At 36.3% G+C, this 17,174-nt stretch overlaps 1 protein-coding gene across 1 annotated transcript; it reads right to left on the bottom strand.

The window, feature by feature from the left end:
- Positions 1-1,118: 1,118 nt before the first annotated feature.
- On the bottom strand, positions 1,119-12,365 carry CDC48C (cell division cycle 48C). Its single transcript, XM_039026537.2, has 10 exons — positions 11,224-12,365; positions 9,639-10,255; positions 9,190-9,342; positions 3,309-3,425; positions 3,096-3,200; positions 2,468-2,533; positions 2,249-2,313; positions 1,974-2,175; positions 1,523-1,660; positions 1,119-1,434 (listed from the first exon to the last, which is right to left on the bottom strand). Exons 1-10 carry the CDS (start codon positions 12,179-12,181, stop codon positions 1,387-1,389), a joined length of 2,469 nt encoding a protein of 822 aa, XP_038882465.1. The 5' UTR covers positions 12,182-12,365; the 3' UTR covers positions 1,119-1,386.
- Between the last annotated feature and the right edge of the window lie 4,809 nt (positions 12,366-17,174).

Raw genomic sequence — 17,174 nt, 5'->3', positions numbered from 1 at the left:
AACCGAAAATATAATCTATCGAAGATGAGGGTATTTATGATATTCGCAAATTATTAATCAATTTGCTATTTTTCAAAACTTAAAATCAATTTGTCATATCTTCAAATGAAACCTTAAAAATTATCATTACTCGTGTTAGCCCTTATTGTTATATTCTAAAACTTCAAAATGTCTTCTCTCCAACTCCACTCTCATCTCTTTCAACCCTTTTTCACCAGTTTCTCTAACCTTTACTATCACACCCTAAATTCTTCAAAGTTCTATTCTCCAAAATTTCTAGTAAGGGTTTGCATCTTTGCTACAGAAATTTGATGTTCTTATTTTTCAGTTGAGTGTGGTTATTCAACTTCATTCACTTACATTTTTTTTTAAACTGACAATAGTGCAGATTTTTTTCCAAGTAGTTAGTGGAAACAGTTGGTTATTTATTTTATTCCAACTTCTGAAACTATTTCTCGCACCTTCTCTCTGCAAGGAAAATTCCAACACCACAAATTTTGAGTTCATGTAAATTCTCACATTTTCTCGCTGCAAAAAGTTGCAAAATAAATTTCGGGCTTATATAAAACTTCTTACATTTTCTCGCTGCGAGAAGCTGGAAGAAAATTTTCAACACAAATTTTGAGTTCATAAAAATTCTCACAATTTGAATTTATATCTTTTGAGAATAAAAGTAAAAGAAGAATGTGATTGTCAAAAAAATATTGAGAATAATATAAGAAAACTCAATTTTTAGCAAAAATATAAATAAATATAAATTGTTACTAGAAATTTTGGAGAATAGAGTGATAATAAAGCTTGCGAGTGGTTGAGAGAAACTAGTGAGAGAGGAAATTTGAAGTTGTAGAAAATAATAATGAAACTGTTTTTACTTTAAAGGACAAACTAGTCATTTCATACCCTCAAAAGTCCTATGAATCTTCCAAATTTAAAAGCATCCTAATTGTCACTAACCCCCATTTTGTTGGACTGTTTTTTGCAATTTCCACAGGCCTTTTTTGTACACTTTGACATTCAGTGGCTTCCTTATCAAATATATATATATATATATATATATACATAAGCCACATAAGCACTGTATCACACAAGCATTTTCAAACTTTCATAAGTGAATGTAATTTCAAGGATCAATTCCAACTATTTTCAAACTTTCATTAGTGAAAATGTCCATTTTGCCATGTTAAGACCTAAATAAATCATCTATAAAACTATAATGACTAAAAATACATTTTTGCTCAAAATTTAAATTTATATTAAACAAAATTTTCCGACAGCCAGCAATGTTTCTCATGCCTGCCTTTTCAGTCCAAGTTAAAACTGCAGAATTGAAAATTGCCAGCAATTGTACCCATTCTCGAATATTGTTGAATTAACCATCCTGCTTCACTAAGCGGCTTTTAAGCTCTTCGCCAAAATCTCGTAAAAATGTTTTTGCTGTCACCGAAGAATAAGAGAAAAAATGACAGTTAGAAAATGATACATGACAATACTTCGTTTTGAATGCGATTAAGGAAAATGAAACCTTTTCTGACACAGAGGGAGAAATCTTAGTTAGCCCACGCTCAAAATGGATCATATTGATTGTACATGATGCTGATTCAATATTACTTTTGTCAGATGTCAATTTTTCTTCCAAAGCAGCCATTGCAGCTTCATTCATCTGCCATGTGAAAATCATAAGCTTGACCTTAACCATTCTCCCTTCACCCTTTCCCCAAGCAAAATGATAAAAGAAGAAACCGTGATTTATCTTTCCAATATAAGTGTAGGTTGATTTTGAAACTGTTTAAAAACACTCCAAAACACACTTTAATCACTAAAAATCGATTCGAATGTATAATTTTACACTTTTAAATGTATTTTTCATGCCATTTACTTGTTTTCAAATGATTAAAAGCATTTTCTAAGTATTTTTAAAAATGACTAAATTGATTTTAACCATTTTATGTAAACCCAAAAAGATAAAAACTAACCAGTGCAGCAAGATCAGCCCCACTAAAATTTTCACAAGCCTCCATTTGTCCAATTGCAAGTAGATCTACACTAACATCAATAGGCTTCTTCCTTCCAAGAGCTTTTAAGACTAGCCCTCGCTCAATTGGACCAGGAAGAGGAACATAAAGAAGTTTTCCAAATCTTCCCGGTCGCAGTACCGCAGGATCCATGACCTCAGGTCTACCAAAATAAACTTATAAAGTATTAAGATTATAATGACCCTCACTAAAGCATATAAATAAAAAAGATTTACCTATTTGTAGCACCAATAACAAAGACACCTCGTCGTTGTTCTGCTCCATCCAACTCTATGAGTAACTACAAAAATGTAGTGGATCCATTCCAACACAGTGAACCAATGAGGAAAAGAAATTAAAACAAAAAACAAAAACAAGGATAGAAAAAGGAAAACACAAGAAGAAAGAAGCACAAGAAAATAAAAAGGAATCCATTGAATGGCACTTAATCAAACCTGGTTCAATAATCGCTCCACAACCCATCCCCCTTCTTTACCACGTTTTGTTGTTAAGGCATCCACCTACAATTACAAACAAGTGGAAACTTAACGTATTAAAATAATAATCATATATACGTACAGATCTTTCTTCTATCTATCAGCCACACATTCATAACCATTCCAGAGAAACGGGAAGATTTTCATTTAGGTGATCATCCATTTTGGAGCTTCTCTTTTTTGGGGTAACTTTAGTAAATTTCATTGAAACTATGAATTTTTGTTTATTAATGCGTATTGGTCGGGGAAAAATTTATGATCCCCACAGTTCTTGTTTTGCACTTTATTCACTGCAATTTACAAAATATCTTTGTTTCCTCTTTCTTTAGAAAGAAAAGAATAGTCAGAAGTTTGAAATAAAGATGAAAGATGTTATTAGATGAAACTTAAAAGTAAATATTTTAATAACATTAAATTTAGAACCTTATTAAAAAATTGTGTTTTCTTTGACTTCATGGGCAAATATATACTAATGTAATTACTACCGTAGATATAAATTCCTTGTACAAACCCTCAAGTCATAAATACAAAAATGATCATCGACAACAATAACTAGCAAATTGAAAGTAAGCCATGAATCACATACTTCATCAAAGAACAGAATGCATGGTGAGCATGCCCTTGCCCGACTAAATAATGTCCGAACTGCAAGTTCACTTTCTCCAACATATTTGTTTAGTAACTCTGGACCCTATGCAAGAAATGGTTAGTATATATATAAAAGCAATAAGATAATCCAAAATATGTTATAGGATGGATAAACCACTGCTTTAAGCTTTGAGTAGCTTAAATACGGAACCTTAATGTGAATGAAGTTGGCTCCAGCCTCATTTGCAACGGCCTTAGCGATTAGTGTTTTACCACATCCTGGAGGACCATATAACAAAAATCCAGTCTCTAGATCCACACCAAAGCCCTAGAACCAAGAACAATTAAGAGAAACTAAAGATGGATTAAAAAATTTGACAGAATGCTGTAAGAACAAACTACCGGAAATTCTAAACCATGTAGAAAAGAGGCATGAAGAAACTCTATTTTATTTACGAATATTAAAGGTGCATTTGATAAACATTTTGTAAATAGAAATTTGAAAATAAGGCGATGAAAAACAGGCATATCATGTTTTCAATGGTTCATTTGCATTCAGTAGTAGATTTAAAAACAGAAATCCAATTTAAACAAGTGCCTAGAATGTGTTTGATAATATACAGTTATAAATCATTCTTACTCCACCTTCCTCATTGATTTAGTTGAGGTGGTCTTTTTTGTAAGAATGTAAGGTACGGACTTTGCTGTTCTTGATCTTTTGGAATAAAAGATTTTCTATTCCTTATCAAATATATATACACACACACAAATGTTCTAATTACTAACTAAATATAAGGTTAAATCTCAACTAATACTAATTCATTTCTAGACATGTTTTATGTTAAAATTTTTGTATAATTATCTTACAGTATCATATATTTAATAATATATTATATTATACATATTAAATTGAACAAAAATGAAATGAGTATACAACATAAAATAAATCTTTTTTGTTTTAACGTAAGTCTGCAGACTGCATATCGAAATTTCAAATTTTGAATATAACGTAAATGTTGTTTTCCGAATTTCTACTATTTCAAGCAACTTTAAAAAAATAAGTCTGCTAAAAAAATATTCATTGAATACATTTGATTTCATCATCTCATGAATCTAAGAAAACCTAAAACAAAGTCCAAATTGCATACCAAACAAGCCTTAATATTTTATTGGTAAAATGAACCTTATAAAACTAACGAGCATGAAGCTTGAAAAACCAACGCCAAAGTGTGAGAATAAATTTCCTTCTCTAATTTAATTGGATCTTGAAAAACCTATAGTCCTAGCATTACAATAGAAATTACAATCTAGTTCAAATATTCAATTGACTTTTTTCTTATAAGAAACCAAACTTTTTGGTGCAAACCAAAACTCTAATTTTGAATCAATATCAATTCTCTTTTCAAATGAGAGAGAGAGGGGTTCTATTTATAAGAAAATGATTACAAGTAGGTTGAATAACAGCTAACTAACAAGTAACTAACTGCTTACTAACTAACTTTCATTCTAACTTCTTTACATTGATTCTCTGTACACCATATTCCACCCCCCTAAAATTCAGACTCGACCTCGAGGCTATCAAGAAGCTAATTGGAATTCATCAAGAGCAAAGTAGGGTTTCAAATCTGCTACATTGAATACTAGATTGATGTGAAGGTCAACCGGTAGTTCAATGCAATAAGCATTAGAACCATATCTTTGTAGGATTTTACAAGGCACCAATTGTCTGTCCTTCAGCTTGTTGCAAGTTCCAGTTAGGAATCTTGTTTTACGTAGGTGGATCATTATAAGGTCTCCTTCGGAATTGACTTCTCTTCTTGATTTGTGTTTAGTTTCCTTGTAAAACTGCATGGTCTTCTCTAAATGGTCATGAACTTCTCGGTACTTTCAGCTTCAAGATTAACATCCATAGGAGAAGGTAAGTTTGCAAGATCAAATGTGAGTCTAGGAGGTTGAGTGCATACTACTTCGAAGGGGCATCTTCCTGTTGATCTATTCTTCATGTTATTGAAAGCAAACTCCATTTGAGCAAGGGACAAATCCTATTGCTTTGGTTGTGAAACACTTAAACATCCTATAAGATTTTCCAACGTTCTATTGGTGACTTCTATTTGGCCGTCAGCTTGTGGATGTGAAATGGTGCTGAACTTCAAACTAGTGTCAATTTTTTTCCACAAGGTACGCCAAAAATGACTTAAGAATTTCACGTCCCTATTTGAGACGATTGAGTTAGGTACTCCATGAAGTTGAACTACCTCTTTAAAGCAGAGGTTAGCAATATAGACCGCATCGCTTGTTTTCTTGCATGCTAGAAAATAAGCCATTTTGCTGAAACGATCCACAACCACCATGACAGCATCATATCCCCTTTGTGTTTTGGGTAAACCAAGAACAAAATCAACTGATAGGTCTTCCCAAATGATTGTAGGGATCGGTAATGGAGTATATAATCCGGCATTTGTAGAAGTTCCTTTGGCTTTTTGACAAATAACACACCTTCTGACAAAATTATTAACATCTTTTCGAAGTTGTGGCCAATAGAATCTATTGGATACTAATTCAAACGTTTTGTCTAGGACAAAGAGTCCTGCTAAACCTCCGAAGTGAGCTTCTTTTAGGAGGGCTTCTCAAAGAGATGTATAAGGAATACACGAGTGCTCTCCTTTGAATAAGAAACTGTCCACAATATGGAAGTCTTCAGCATTCAAGAAATTAGTACACTTGTACCAAATATCAACAAAGTCTTGATCATTTTCATATATTTCTGTTGGGTGAGAAAATGCAGTTACTTCTATAGCTAATAGTTAGAATCAGCCTTTTTCAACAAAGAGCATCAGCAACGGATTGATGTTTGATCACGAATTCAAATCTTTGTATAAATGAAATCCACCGCGCATGCATACGAGTTATATTCTTTTGAGATTGTAAGTATTTGAGTGAAAAGTGGTCTATGATTAGTAGAAACTCGTTGGATAGAAGATAATGCTCCCATTGTTTGAGAGCACGAACAAGGGCATATAGTTCCTGCTCATATGTACTCCATTTCTGCCTTAAAGGACTGAGTTTTTCACTAAAATACTCAAGCGGGTGGCCTTATTGAGATAGGACAGCTCTAATACTAGAGGTACAAGCATCCATTGCTACTTCGAAAGGGGTGAGGAGAAGTCTGGTAGTTTCAAAACAGGGCTGCTGCTCAGCTTGTTCTTGGTGTTTTCAAAGCTGTTTTGTTGTTTTGGGCTCCAAGTAAAGCTCCCTTTCTTTAGACAATCAGTCAAGGGTGCTGTCATAAAGCTGAAGTTCTTGATAAATTTCCTATAAAAGGAGGCCAAGCCAAGGAATGCTTGGACATCTTTCACAGAACAAGGTGTAGGCCATTGAATGACAGTTTCAATTTTCTTCGGATGGACTTTGATTTGACTGTGGCCTATTAGGAAGCCGAGGAAAGAAATTTCTTTCACAAGAAAGAGACACTTCTTGTGATTGATATATAATTTTTCTGTTGTCAAAGCTTGAAACAATTTGTGATGATGTTGTAAGTGCTCCTCAATGCTCCTGCTATAAACCAAGATATTGTCAAAGTATACTACAACGAATTTATTAAGAAAATGATAATACTTGGTTCATGAGTCTCATAAATGTGCTAGGAGCATTCGATAGACCGATTGGCATAACAAGCCATTAAAAAATTCCTTCATTGGTCTTGAACACGGTTTTTCACTCATCGCCCGATCTTATTCTTATTTGATGGGAGCCACTCTTCAAATAAACTTAGTTGATCAAGTAGGTTACTGATTCTTGGAATTGGAAAACAGTATTTTAGTGTGATTCGGTTGATTGCTCGACTATCTACACATATTCTCCAACTTCCATCTTTCTTTGGAGTAATTAGTGTAGGCACTGCACATGAGCTCAAGCTTGATCTGATGTGGCCTTTCTTTAGGAGCTCTTCAATATGTTGATGCAAAATTTCGTAAGTGTGGTAACATTGCTCCCGGGATTAGATCAATATGGTGTTGGATGTTCCTCAAGGGTGGTAGTCCCTCAGGTTCATCTTTCAAATGAGGAAATTCATCAAAAAGTTTCTATATTTTTTGAGGGACTTTATTTTGAGTGTCTTTGAACTTTTCAGCAACTACAAGTCCTAAGACATCGGTCTCTCTTTCCTTCATCAAGCTTCTGCCACTGATTGTGGTAAAATGGTAGTTGTTGTCCTCTTTTTTCAGCTTAACTCACTTATTTTTCTTCTTATTCAATGGAAGTAGAATTACATTCTTGCCCATCCAAAGGAATTCATAAGTATTTTCTCTCCAATTGTGCAAGGCTCAAGTATCATATTGTCATGGTCTTCCCAAGAGACTGTGACAAACATCCATTTCGAGGACGTCACATACTATTTGGTCTTTATAACTACTGCCAATTGAAAGAGGGATGGTATAAATTTAACTTACTTGTGTTTCGCCACCTTTCTTTTTTCACCCAACAAACCTTATAGGGGTTTGGATGAGCTTCCACCCCAAGATTCAAGGCTTCCACTAACTTCTTGGAGACAAAATTTTTGCTACTGCTATTGTCAATAATGACATTGCACACTTTGCCATTAATCGTGCATCGTATTTTGAAAAGGTAATGTCTTTTGAGGGTTTGAGTCTCCTTTAGGAGTGATTCATCCTTTGGAGAACACAAGATACCCTATCTCCATCCGTGTTGTTGAGGCGCAGCCAGGTGCTCGCCTTAGGCAAGAGGCAAGGCAATGAGAGGCCAAACCGCCTTACAAGCACCCCAAACGAGCAGTTTCAACGAGGCCCTCACCTTTTGCGCCTTTCTGTCGCCTTGAACATATGTTCAAGGTGACACAGGCGCTCGCCTTTTTTTTTTTCTTTTAATTCTTCATGTTTTCTAGTTTTCTACTTTCTTCAAGCTTTCTTCTTTAATATCAATTAAGAAGATGAATCTATGTAATAGTTATTTTTCATTTTAATTCTTAATAATTTTTTTAATATTTTAATATTTTAACATTTTAAAAATCTATGTATTTTCTTTTATCAATAATTGTAAAAATAATATTTACTTATTAATTTTTATAAGTGCACCTTGCTTCAGTCGGGCAACGCTTTTTGGTCGGCTCTCGCCTTGAGGCGATTAAAGAGCTCGTCGCCTTAGAGTGCGCCTTGCACTTTGAAAACACCGATCTCCATCATCCAGTTCAATGAGTTCGGTTCCTTCTTCTTCTTCACTATGTTCAATCAGGGCTTCTTCATCTCCTTCTTCCATGTAAGTTAACGTCTTTCTTTGTGGACACTCATTGGATACGTGACCAGCTTGGCCACATCGGAAGCACTTATCCAAAGAGAGCCGATTATATGGATTTTGGATTTTCTTCTTGGTTGTTGTTTCTGTGGATTCTTGAACCCCGTTCTTGAAAGTTTTCTTGATGAAACTGAAAATTTCTTGGCCCTCCAACACCTCTTCTTCCTCCTCTTCCCCAAATTTGATTGAAAACGGAAGCTTCTTCCTCAACTTGGGTCGGTGCCAACACTGCATTCATTCTTCTCATAAGCATTGCCACAAATTCTTGAAGATTGTTCAACATTCCTTGAATTCCCTCCAAGGTGCTTTTCCACGAACAGCAAGTGTCGCATGGTGGATCTTGGAAAGAGTGGGGTCTTCCACCTCTTGAACTAGCATCGAAGCATCATCTTCTCCTCCTCTCGGATGCACGTGTCTTCCTCTCACCCTTCGTCCAAGGATGCTGTTGCTCTGATACCACTTTTGGTGCAAACCAAAACTCTAATTTTGAATCAATATCAATTCTCTCTTCAAATGAGAGAGGGGTGCTTTATTTATAAGAAAATGATTACAAGTAGGCTGAATAACAGCTAACTAAGTAACTAATTGCTTACTAACTAACTTTTATTCTAACTTCTTCACATTGATTCTCGGTACACCATTTTTATTAAGAAACATGAAAGAATAATTCAATTGACTGTTAAAGAATAAGATTATGCAATTACAAAAAAGAACTAGAGGGAAAGAAGAACCCAAAAAAAAAAAAAATGATTCTCTAAAAATAAAGAAAAACAGAAAATAAATACCTCATAATCCTCTGGATACTTTACACGTCTAACTACATAGCGATCAAACTCTGCTCTTAGTTGTTCTAAGCCTCCAACATCCTCCCACTTTACACTGGGAATTGCAGAAAACCCTTCTCTTCTCAGTGAAGGTTGTACCATTTGAATTGCTTCCTATAGAATACAACGGAATAGAAGAGAATGACAAAATCTAGTCAATATCATTTATTTAAAAATATATATATCAATAACTTACATGAAATAAGCATCATTCAAAAAGTTCCTATTTTCAATAAAAACCAACGGTCATTGAGAAAAAAAAGGAAGAAAAAGAGAACACTCTAGAGGAAAGGAGCCCAATCAAGCAAAATAAGACCTAACAAATAATTACAAAAAAGATTCACATCCAAAAAAGAGAGATTAAATCTCGCAAGGGTCCAAACATCATATTTAAATATATATTTGATCACCTCAAAGTCAGACATGGTTATTGCCAATTTTTCCAACTCTTCAGGCGACCAAGGCTGCCTCCACCAATCTTCTATATGTTCCTTATCAACGAAATCAGTAGATAAGTCGCATTTTCTTTGATCAATTATTCTCTTCATGGCAAGATTACCAGCCTTATTAGCCAATGCTGTTAAATCAGCTCCAACAAACCCTGGAGTTGCCCTAGCTATTTTCAGAAGATCAAATGAACCTTCAAGTCTCAAGTTGCTGGTAAGGACAGAGAGGATTTCAGCCCTTGAATTTTCATCTGGAATACCTAATACAATTTCACGATCAAAGCGACCAGGCCTTCTTAATGCAGGATCAACGGCATCAGGTCTATTGGTAGCACCAATTACAAGAACATAGCCTGGTCTAACATTGGAGTTATCATTCTTTGAACTTGCATCATTAGAATCTACAAGCTTGTGGAACCCATCCATGCAAGTCATTAATTGTGTTACAATCCGTCTCTCCATTTCTCTCTGAAGATTTTCTCTCTTTGATGCAATTGCATCAATCTCATCAATAAAAACAATTGATGGTGCAGTCCTATAGGCTTTGGAAAAGAGCTCTCTAATATTTTCTTCAGATGCACCTAAAAGTTTCAAAAGTAAAAATAAAAATAAGTAACTAATACAATTACTTTTAATAATCAAACATAGGAAATAACATATTCAGCATTCAAAAAAAAGTTAAAGAAAAATGCTCAAGCAACATTGAGTTGAACTTGTAAACAGTAGTAAAAGTGTCCAAAGTTGCTATTATTGAAGTTTCAGAGGTAACTTTTCATCAACTTAATGTGTCCATTACATTTGTACATATATTACAAATAAATCAATTCAAAGTTTAACTGTTTAAGTATCACTAAGAAAATATATCTAGTGTTGGATTGGAACTATGGAAAAATCAAGTATAACAATATAGATTAAAATTTTCATTCAGACCCTGTAGAGTATAAAACTATCAATTTAATAACGGCTATAATACAATTATTTTTAATAATCAAACTTAAAAAATAACATATTCAACATTCGAAAATAAAGTTGGAGGAAAAAAAATGCTCAAGCAACATTGAAAGCTGAACTTGTAAACAGTAGTAAAAGTGTTCAATGTTGCCATGATTGAAGTTTTAAAGAGAACTTTTCATCAACTTAATAAATCCATTACATTTGTACATATATTACAAATAAATACCAAAAATTCAAAACTGCAAGTTTAACTGTTTAAGTATCACCAAGAAAATATAGCTAGTGTTGGATTGGAACTATGGAAAAATCAAGATTAAACAATCTAGATTACCAATTTCATTTAGACCCTGTAGAGTTTAAAACTAACAATTCAATAACTATAATATGGATAACACAATACTCAAAAGGATGCATCCCAAAATTAGCTTTCCAAAATGAAAAGTTTAACCCTAACAATAGTAAACAATAACATGACATATTGCAAGCACATGTACACCATCGCATAACCAAAATTCAAATCTCTAAATCTATACAACCATATGGTTTTACCATCCAAACACACAATTTCTACTAATTTTGCAAGATGAACATGTACCTGATACACCCGACACGACCTCTGTTGCGGAAATCTTATAAAAAGGCACACCAGTTTCATTGGCAATTGCATGAGCCAATTTAGTCTTCCCACAACCAGGGGGTCCATGAAGCAAAATTCCAGCCATCGGCCGAACCCCCAACCACAGTGGGAGCTGGGGATGGTAGAGTGGTACAATCACCTCCATCTTCAATTCGTCTAGTACACTCTTCATCCCTCCCAAATCCTTAAATCGAGGCCCTTCCTCCTTCCCTTCCCCTGTCTCCATTTCTGCCCCATTAAGAGAACCCTGCTTCTCCTTCCTCAATACCCCCTTGCTTGCATTCCCTTCATTCCCCAAATCAAGTTTTTCAGCAACCTTATTATCTATGGCAACTTCCAACTCCATACTCTTCTCCAAATGCTCATTCTTCAATTTCTTCGACTCCGCATAAGACGTTCGGAGCATCGACTTCATCAAATCAAACTCAGGCTCTACTTTTTCACCGTAAATAGCATCCTCCGACGTCGACACCGCTCCGTCGCCACTATTACCAGAATCTGACGAAGAAGACGAAGAAGAAGAAGACGAATCATCCTGATTCCTGTGTTGTATCCTCCTGAGGTGCATATTCTCCATACTCTGCAACCTCTGTTCCCCTACATCGACTCTCTTATGGCGCTTCTTTCCAAAGGTACTGCAATCGGCGTCTTCGTTTTCAGATTCTTGTAATTGGCGCTTGATTTTGTTGGGTGTGGAAGAAGAGGGAGTGGATTTAGGGTTTTTCTTGAGATGAGAATCGATGGTTTGTTGGACGATTGAAGTGAAGGGTGACTTCTTGAGGCCTCGGTAGTCCCTGTAAGTGGACTGGAGATGATCGACGATGTCGTCGACGGTGGGACATTTGTGGCGACAAGACTTAATTCGCTGAAGAAGGAAACCACGGTTCAGAACGGACGGCGACCTGCCGCCTGCCATCTCCGCCGCCTCGCTTGTATGAGGAAGAGAGGCTTTAACCAGAGACTGTATAGAGAGAGAGATATGAGCATGTGAACGAACGACGAGGGTGTTCTAAAACCTTTTTTCTTTTCGGTTTAATTTATTAGAAAACCGAGTTTTCCGATTCGGTCTACGGTTTACCCTAAAAAAACGAACCAATTCTAATTTAAATTTAAAAAGGGAAAAATTAGATGGAATAGGAAATTTTAGAGTTGAATTTTAAAAAATACCAAAAACTGAAAATGTACTGAATTATGGTGCTTGATTTTGTCTCTTCCCGTGCAGATGTTGAAGGTATTTATCATCTAATCTTTTAAAAATGACGTCCAATATTCTATTTTTCAAGAAACTAACTTATTTGATAATCGTTTTTATTTTTAATTTTTAGATTTTAAGAAACGTTTCTAAAAGTAATTATTAGAAATTAGTTTATATTTTGTTATAAGTTTTGTTGTACGGGTAGTTAAATGTTGTTGTAATTATGCCTATTTATAGACCTCTTTTGGTTAATAAATGATACAGTAGATTTATTTACCCTACTTTAATATGGTATCAGAGCAAAATTTAAACTTTTTTTCGTTTTCCCTCCAGCCACTCTTTTTCTCATGACTTTTCTTCTTCTTGGGCCGATCTCGCTCCCCGACCTTCCAGACGCTAACGCCGATCTCACTCGCCTCCGTCCACAGTGTCGAGCGCCACCAGTGAGCGCCGATTTTTCTCTCTTCTTCAGATTCCGACGCCCTCAAGTCGCTGCCTTATTCCTCGTGATTTTTCGTTCTCCTTCTTCATCTGAAACGACGATCATGACCAGATCCGACGACCTAACCTCATCTGGAAACTCCAACTCCATGGAGAATGTTCGAGCTTCCCCATCTTCCATTCTTGAACAATATCAGAACCCTTATTTTCTTCATCCCTCAGACAGCACCAGCCTTGTGCTCGTTTCCAATCTTCTTACGGAATAGAATTACGACTCGTGGAGTCAGGCGATGAAGATCGGGCTCACTGTCAAGAATAAACTCGGCTTCATCAATGGTGAAATCCCTCGACCTTCCGGTGAGTTACTCAGTTCTTGGATCATATGTAATGGCATTGTCACCATGTGGATTCTTAACTCTCTTTCCAAAGAGATTTCTGCTAGCATCAACTTCTCCGATTCCGCTCAAGAAATTTGGGCTGATCTGCAAGAACGGTACCAGCGTAAAAATCGACCAAGAGTCTTCCAACTACGCCGTGAAATTTCCAACTTATCCCAAAATTAAGATTCTGTTACCACATACTATGCCAAGCTGAAAACGTTGTGGAATGAACTCATCTCCTATCGCCCATCTTGTTCTTGTGGAAAATGTACTTGTGGTGGTGTCAAGAACCTACAGACTTACTTCCAAAAAGAGTATGTTACGGCTTTCCTCATGGGTTTAAATGATTCATCTGCTCCTATCAGATCTCAGTTGTTACTAATGGAACCAGAACCATCAATCAATCAGGCCTTTTCTCTAGTTGCACAGGAGATTGACCAGAAAGCTTATTCTTCATCCTTTGGCAATGCGATATCTTCATCTAATGCCACTGCCCTCCTTGTGAAAAAATGGTTCTTCTGCTTCCCACCAGACTGCTCGTAACACCAATCAAAACAAGAAGAATGATGGACCAATCTACACCCACTGTAATATTCAAAGGCATACTGTTGATCGTTGTTACAAACTCCATGGATATCCACCAGGGCACAAGCTTTACAAACCTCCCGAATCAACAAGAGCAGATCATTCTGATTCTTTATCCTCGTTAACATCTGAACAATGCCAAGGCTTATTGGCTATGCTCCAATCCCATCTCAACAAGTCCAAAACAGCCACCATAGCAGCAACGTCTAATAAGGCAGATTCTATCACTCCTACAGCTCACATTGTAGGTATTTGTTCCCTTTCTGATATATCTTCTGATTAGTGGATACTTGATTCTGGTGCATCAGCTCATATCTGTCATAATAAGGTCCTATTCACTACTCTAAGACAAATTAAACTGACAACTGTTACTTTGCCTAATCAGTCTCAGCTTCTGGTTGAATTTTTTGGGGATATTCAAATCAGTACAGATATCATGCTACAGAATGTGCTATATATATCATATTTCTGTTTCAACTTAATTTCCATAAGCTCTTTAACTTCCTATCTACCCGTCATGGTCACTTTTTTTAGTGATTTTTGCCTCATTCAGGACAAGTACTCTTTGAAGACGATTGGCAAGGCTAACAAATGGAATGGATTATACTTGTTGCAAGCATCAGTTGATAAGTCCTTACATTCATTTTCACATACTACAGAACTTGTTTGTTCTTCCACTACTACATTTTCTGCTTCTACTTGGCATAATCGGCTTGTACATCCATCATATAAACATCTTAGTTTCCTAAAAGACATTTTACATGTAGACATGGATAGTACTTGTAATAAATGCATGATTTGTCCTCTAGCAAAATAAAAACGACTGTCTTTTCAAAGCCATAATAGACTTGTTGCTCATGCTTTTGATCTTATACATTGTGACATTTGGGGCCCTTATAATGAACCTACTCAAGCTGGATATCGTTACTTTTTAACACTGGTTGATGATTATTCTTGGTACACTTGGGTTTTTTTTATGAGGAACAAAAGTGAAGCTATTACTATTGTCCTTTGCTTCTTTCAGTTGATTAAAACTCAATATGGTTTTTCCATAAAAGCTTTTCGATCGGATAATGCACCAAAACTGGCCTTTACTGATTTTTTTTGCTGCTAAAGGTGTTCCCCATCAGTTTTCTTGTGTTGAAAGGCCTCAACAAAATTCGGTAGTAGAAAGAAAACATCAACATTTGTTAAATGTCGCACGATCTCTGTTATTTCAAGCTAGGTTATCTATCTTGTTTTGGGGAGAGTGTATATTGACCGCATCTTATTTGATCAACCGCATTCCATCTCATATCTTGTCCTGGCAAACACCTTACTATCGTTTGACTGTTGAACATGCTGACTATACTTCACTACGAACTTTTGGTTGTCTTTGTTTTGCCTCTACTTTACCTTCTCACAGGATCAAGTTTCAGCCTCGGGCTATTGCCTCTGTTTTTTGGCATCAAGGGCTATCGCTTATATGACATTGAGAAGAAGCAATTCTTTATTTCAAGGGATGTTGTGTTTCATGAAGACATATTCCCTTTTCATCAAATCAGTTCTCAAGTAGAGGTACTTGATCCTTTTCCTGATCTAGTTTTACCATTATCACTTCCATTTTCAGGTGATTTATCCAGCAGTGAAGCCTCTTCATCATCTGCTTCTGCTACTCCTGAGCTTTTTGACCAGCCTATTTCACATGACGTTTTTCAACCTACTGCTCCCTTTGTTCCCTTTGCACCTACTAATGATGATGTTGCAGTCACTGATCAGCCCCATCTGTCTTTACTTGATAATTCTTCTCACTGTCGCCGCTTACAAGAACGACTAAACCACCCTTATATCTCAGGGACTATCATTGTAACCTCCTTTTACACAATCATTCTTAGCAGACAGTTACTAAGTATCCTTTGCAAGCTGTTTTATCTTATGACAGACTGAATCCTATCTACAAGATGTTTTCCCTCAATATCTCAGCCGCATATGAGCCTCAGTTTCATCACCAGGCTATCCCTCATGAGCATTGGCGCCAAGCTATGCACGATGAACTTCTAGCAATGGAAACCAACCGTACTTGGTCTGTTGTGCCCTTACCTCACTGCCAACACTCTATTGGATGCAAATGGATATACAAAATCAAGTATCGTGCAGATGGGACCATTGACCGCTACAAGGCATGGTTAATAGCCAAGGGATACATGCAGCAAGAAGGCCTCGACTACATTGAGACATTTTCTCCTGTTGCCAAGCTTGTTACTGTCAAAGTACTTCTTACTCTTGCGGTCTCAAAAGGTTAGTCTCTACTTCAACTAGATGTTAATAATGCTTTCTTACATGGTGATCTCGTTGAAGAGGTATACATGGATCTACCCTTGGGTTACAAGCACAATGTTGTTCACAAACAGGAGGAGCATCTTGTTTGTTGCTTGCATAAATCCATATATGGCCTTAAGCAAGCATCACGCCAATGGTTTAACAAGTTCTCAAAGGCGCTCCTTTACTTGGGATTTTCTCAATCCAAGTCCAATTACTCCTTATTCACTCGAGGTTCTGCTCAATCCTTTGTTGCTTTGCTTGTTTATGTTGATGACATAGTCATTACCGGTGCTTCTTTACCTGTACTACATGAGATCAAAGATCATCTACATGAGGCCTTCAAGCTCAAAGACTTAGGGTCTCTTCGGTATTTCTTGGGTCTTGAAATTGCAAGATCGTCTCAGGGTATTCTTCTATCACAACGGAATTATACATTGTAGCTCCTAGAAGATCATGGTTTGTTGGCTTGTAAACCGGCTCCTCTACCTCTTGATCCGGCTTTAAAGCTCCAATTTAATGTTGGTACCCTCCTTCCTGATGCAACATTGTATCGGAGACTCATTGGAAGACTGCTATACTTGACTATTTCTCGGCCCGACATAGCTTTTCCTGTCCATAAGCTCAGTCAGTTTGTTGCTCAACCTAGACAGCCTCATCTTGATGCTGCCATGTCCTTACTTAAGTATTTGAAAGCTTCTCTGGGCCAAGGTATTCTGCTACAACCTGTCCACACATTCCAATTAAAGGCGTATTCTGATGCTGATTGGGGATCTTGTCCTGATTCAAGGAAGTCTATAACCGGTTTCTGCATCTTCTTGGGTGATTCCATAATTAGTTGGAAGGCTAAGAAGCAGTCTACGGTATCCCGTTCTTCTGCTGAAGCTGAATACCGAGCTTTAGCTGCTACTACAAGTGAATTGCTATGGGTTGAACAACTTCTTCATGAGCTTTCGGTATCTCTTATTCATCCCTCTTTAATCTACTATGATAATGAGGCTTCTGTCCAT

This window comes from Benincasa hispida, chromosome 3, assembly GCF_027475165.1.
Source record: "Benincasa hispida cultivar pf3 chromosome 3, pf3_genome.v1.1, whole genome shotgun sequence".
Taxonomy (NCBI): domain Eukaryota; kingdom Viridiplantae; phylum Streptophyta; class Magnoliopsida; order Cucurbitales; family Cucurbitaceae; genus Benincasa; species Benincasa hispida.
The sequence above is the reverse complement of the archived record's forward strand: the minus strand, read 5'-3'. Positions and strand labels throughout refer to the sequence as shown.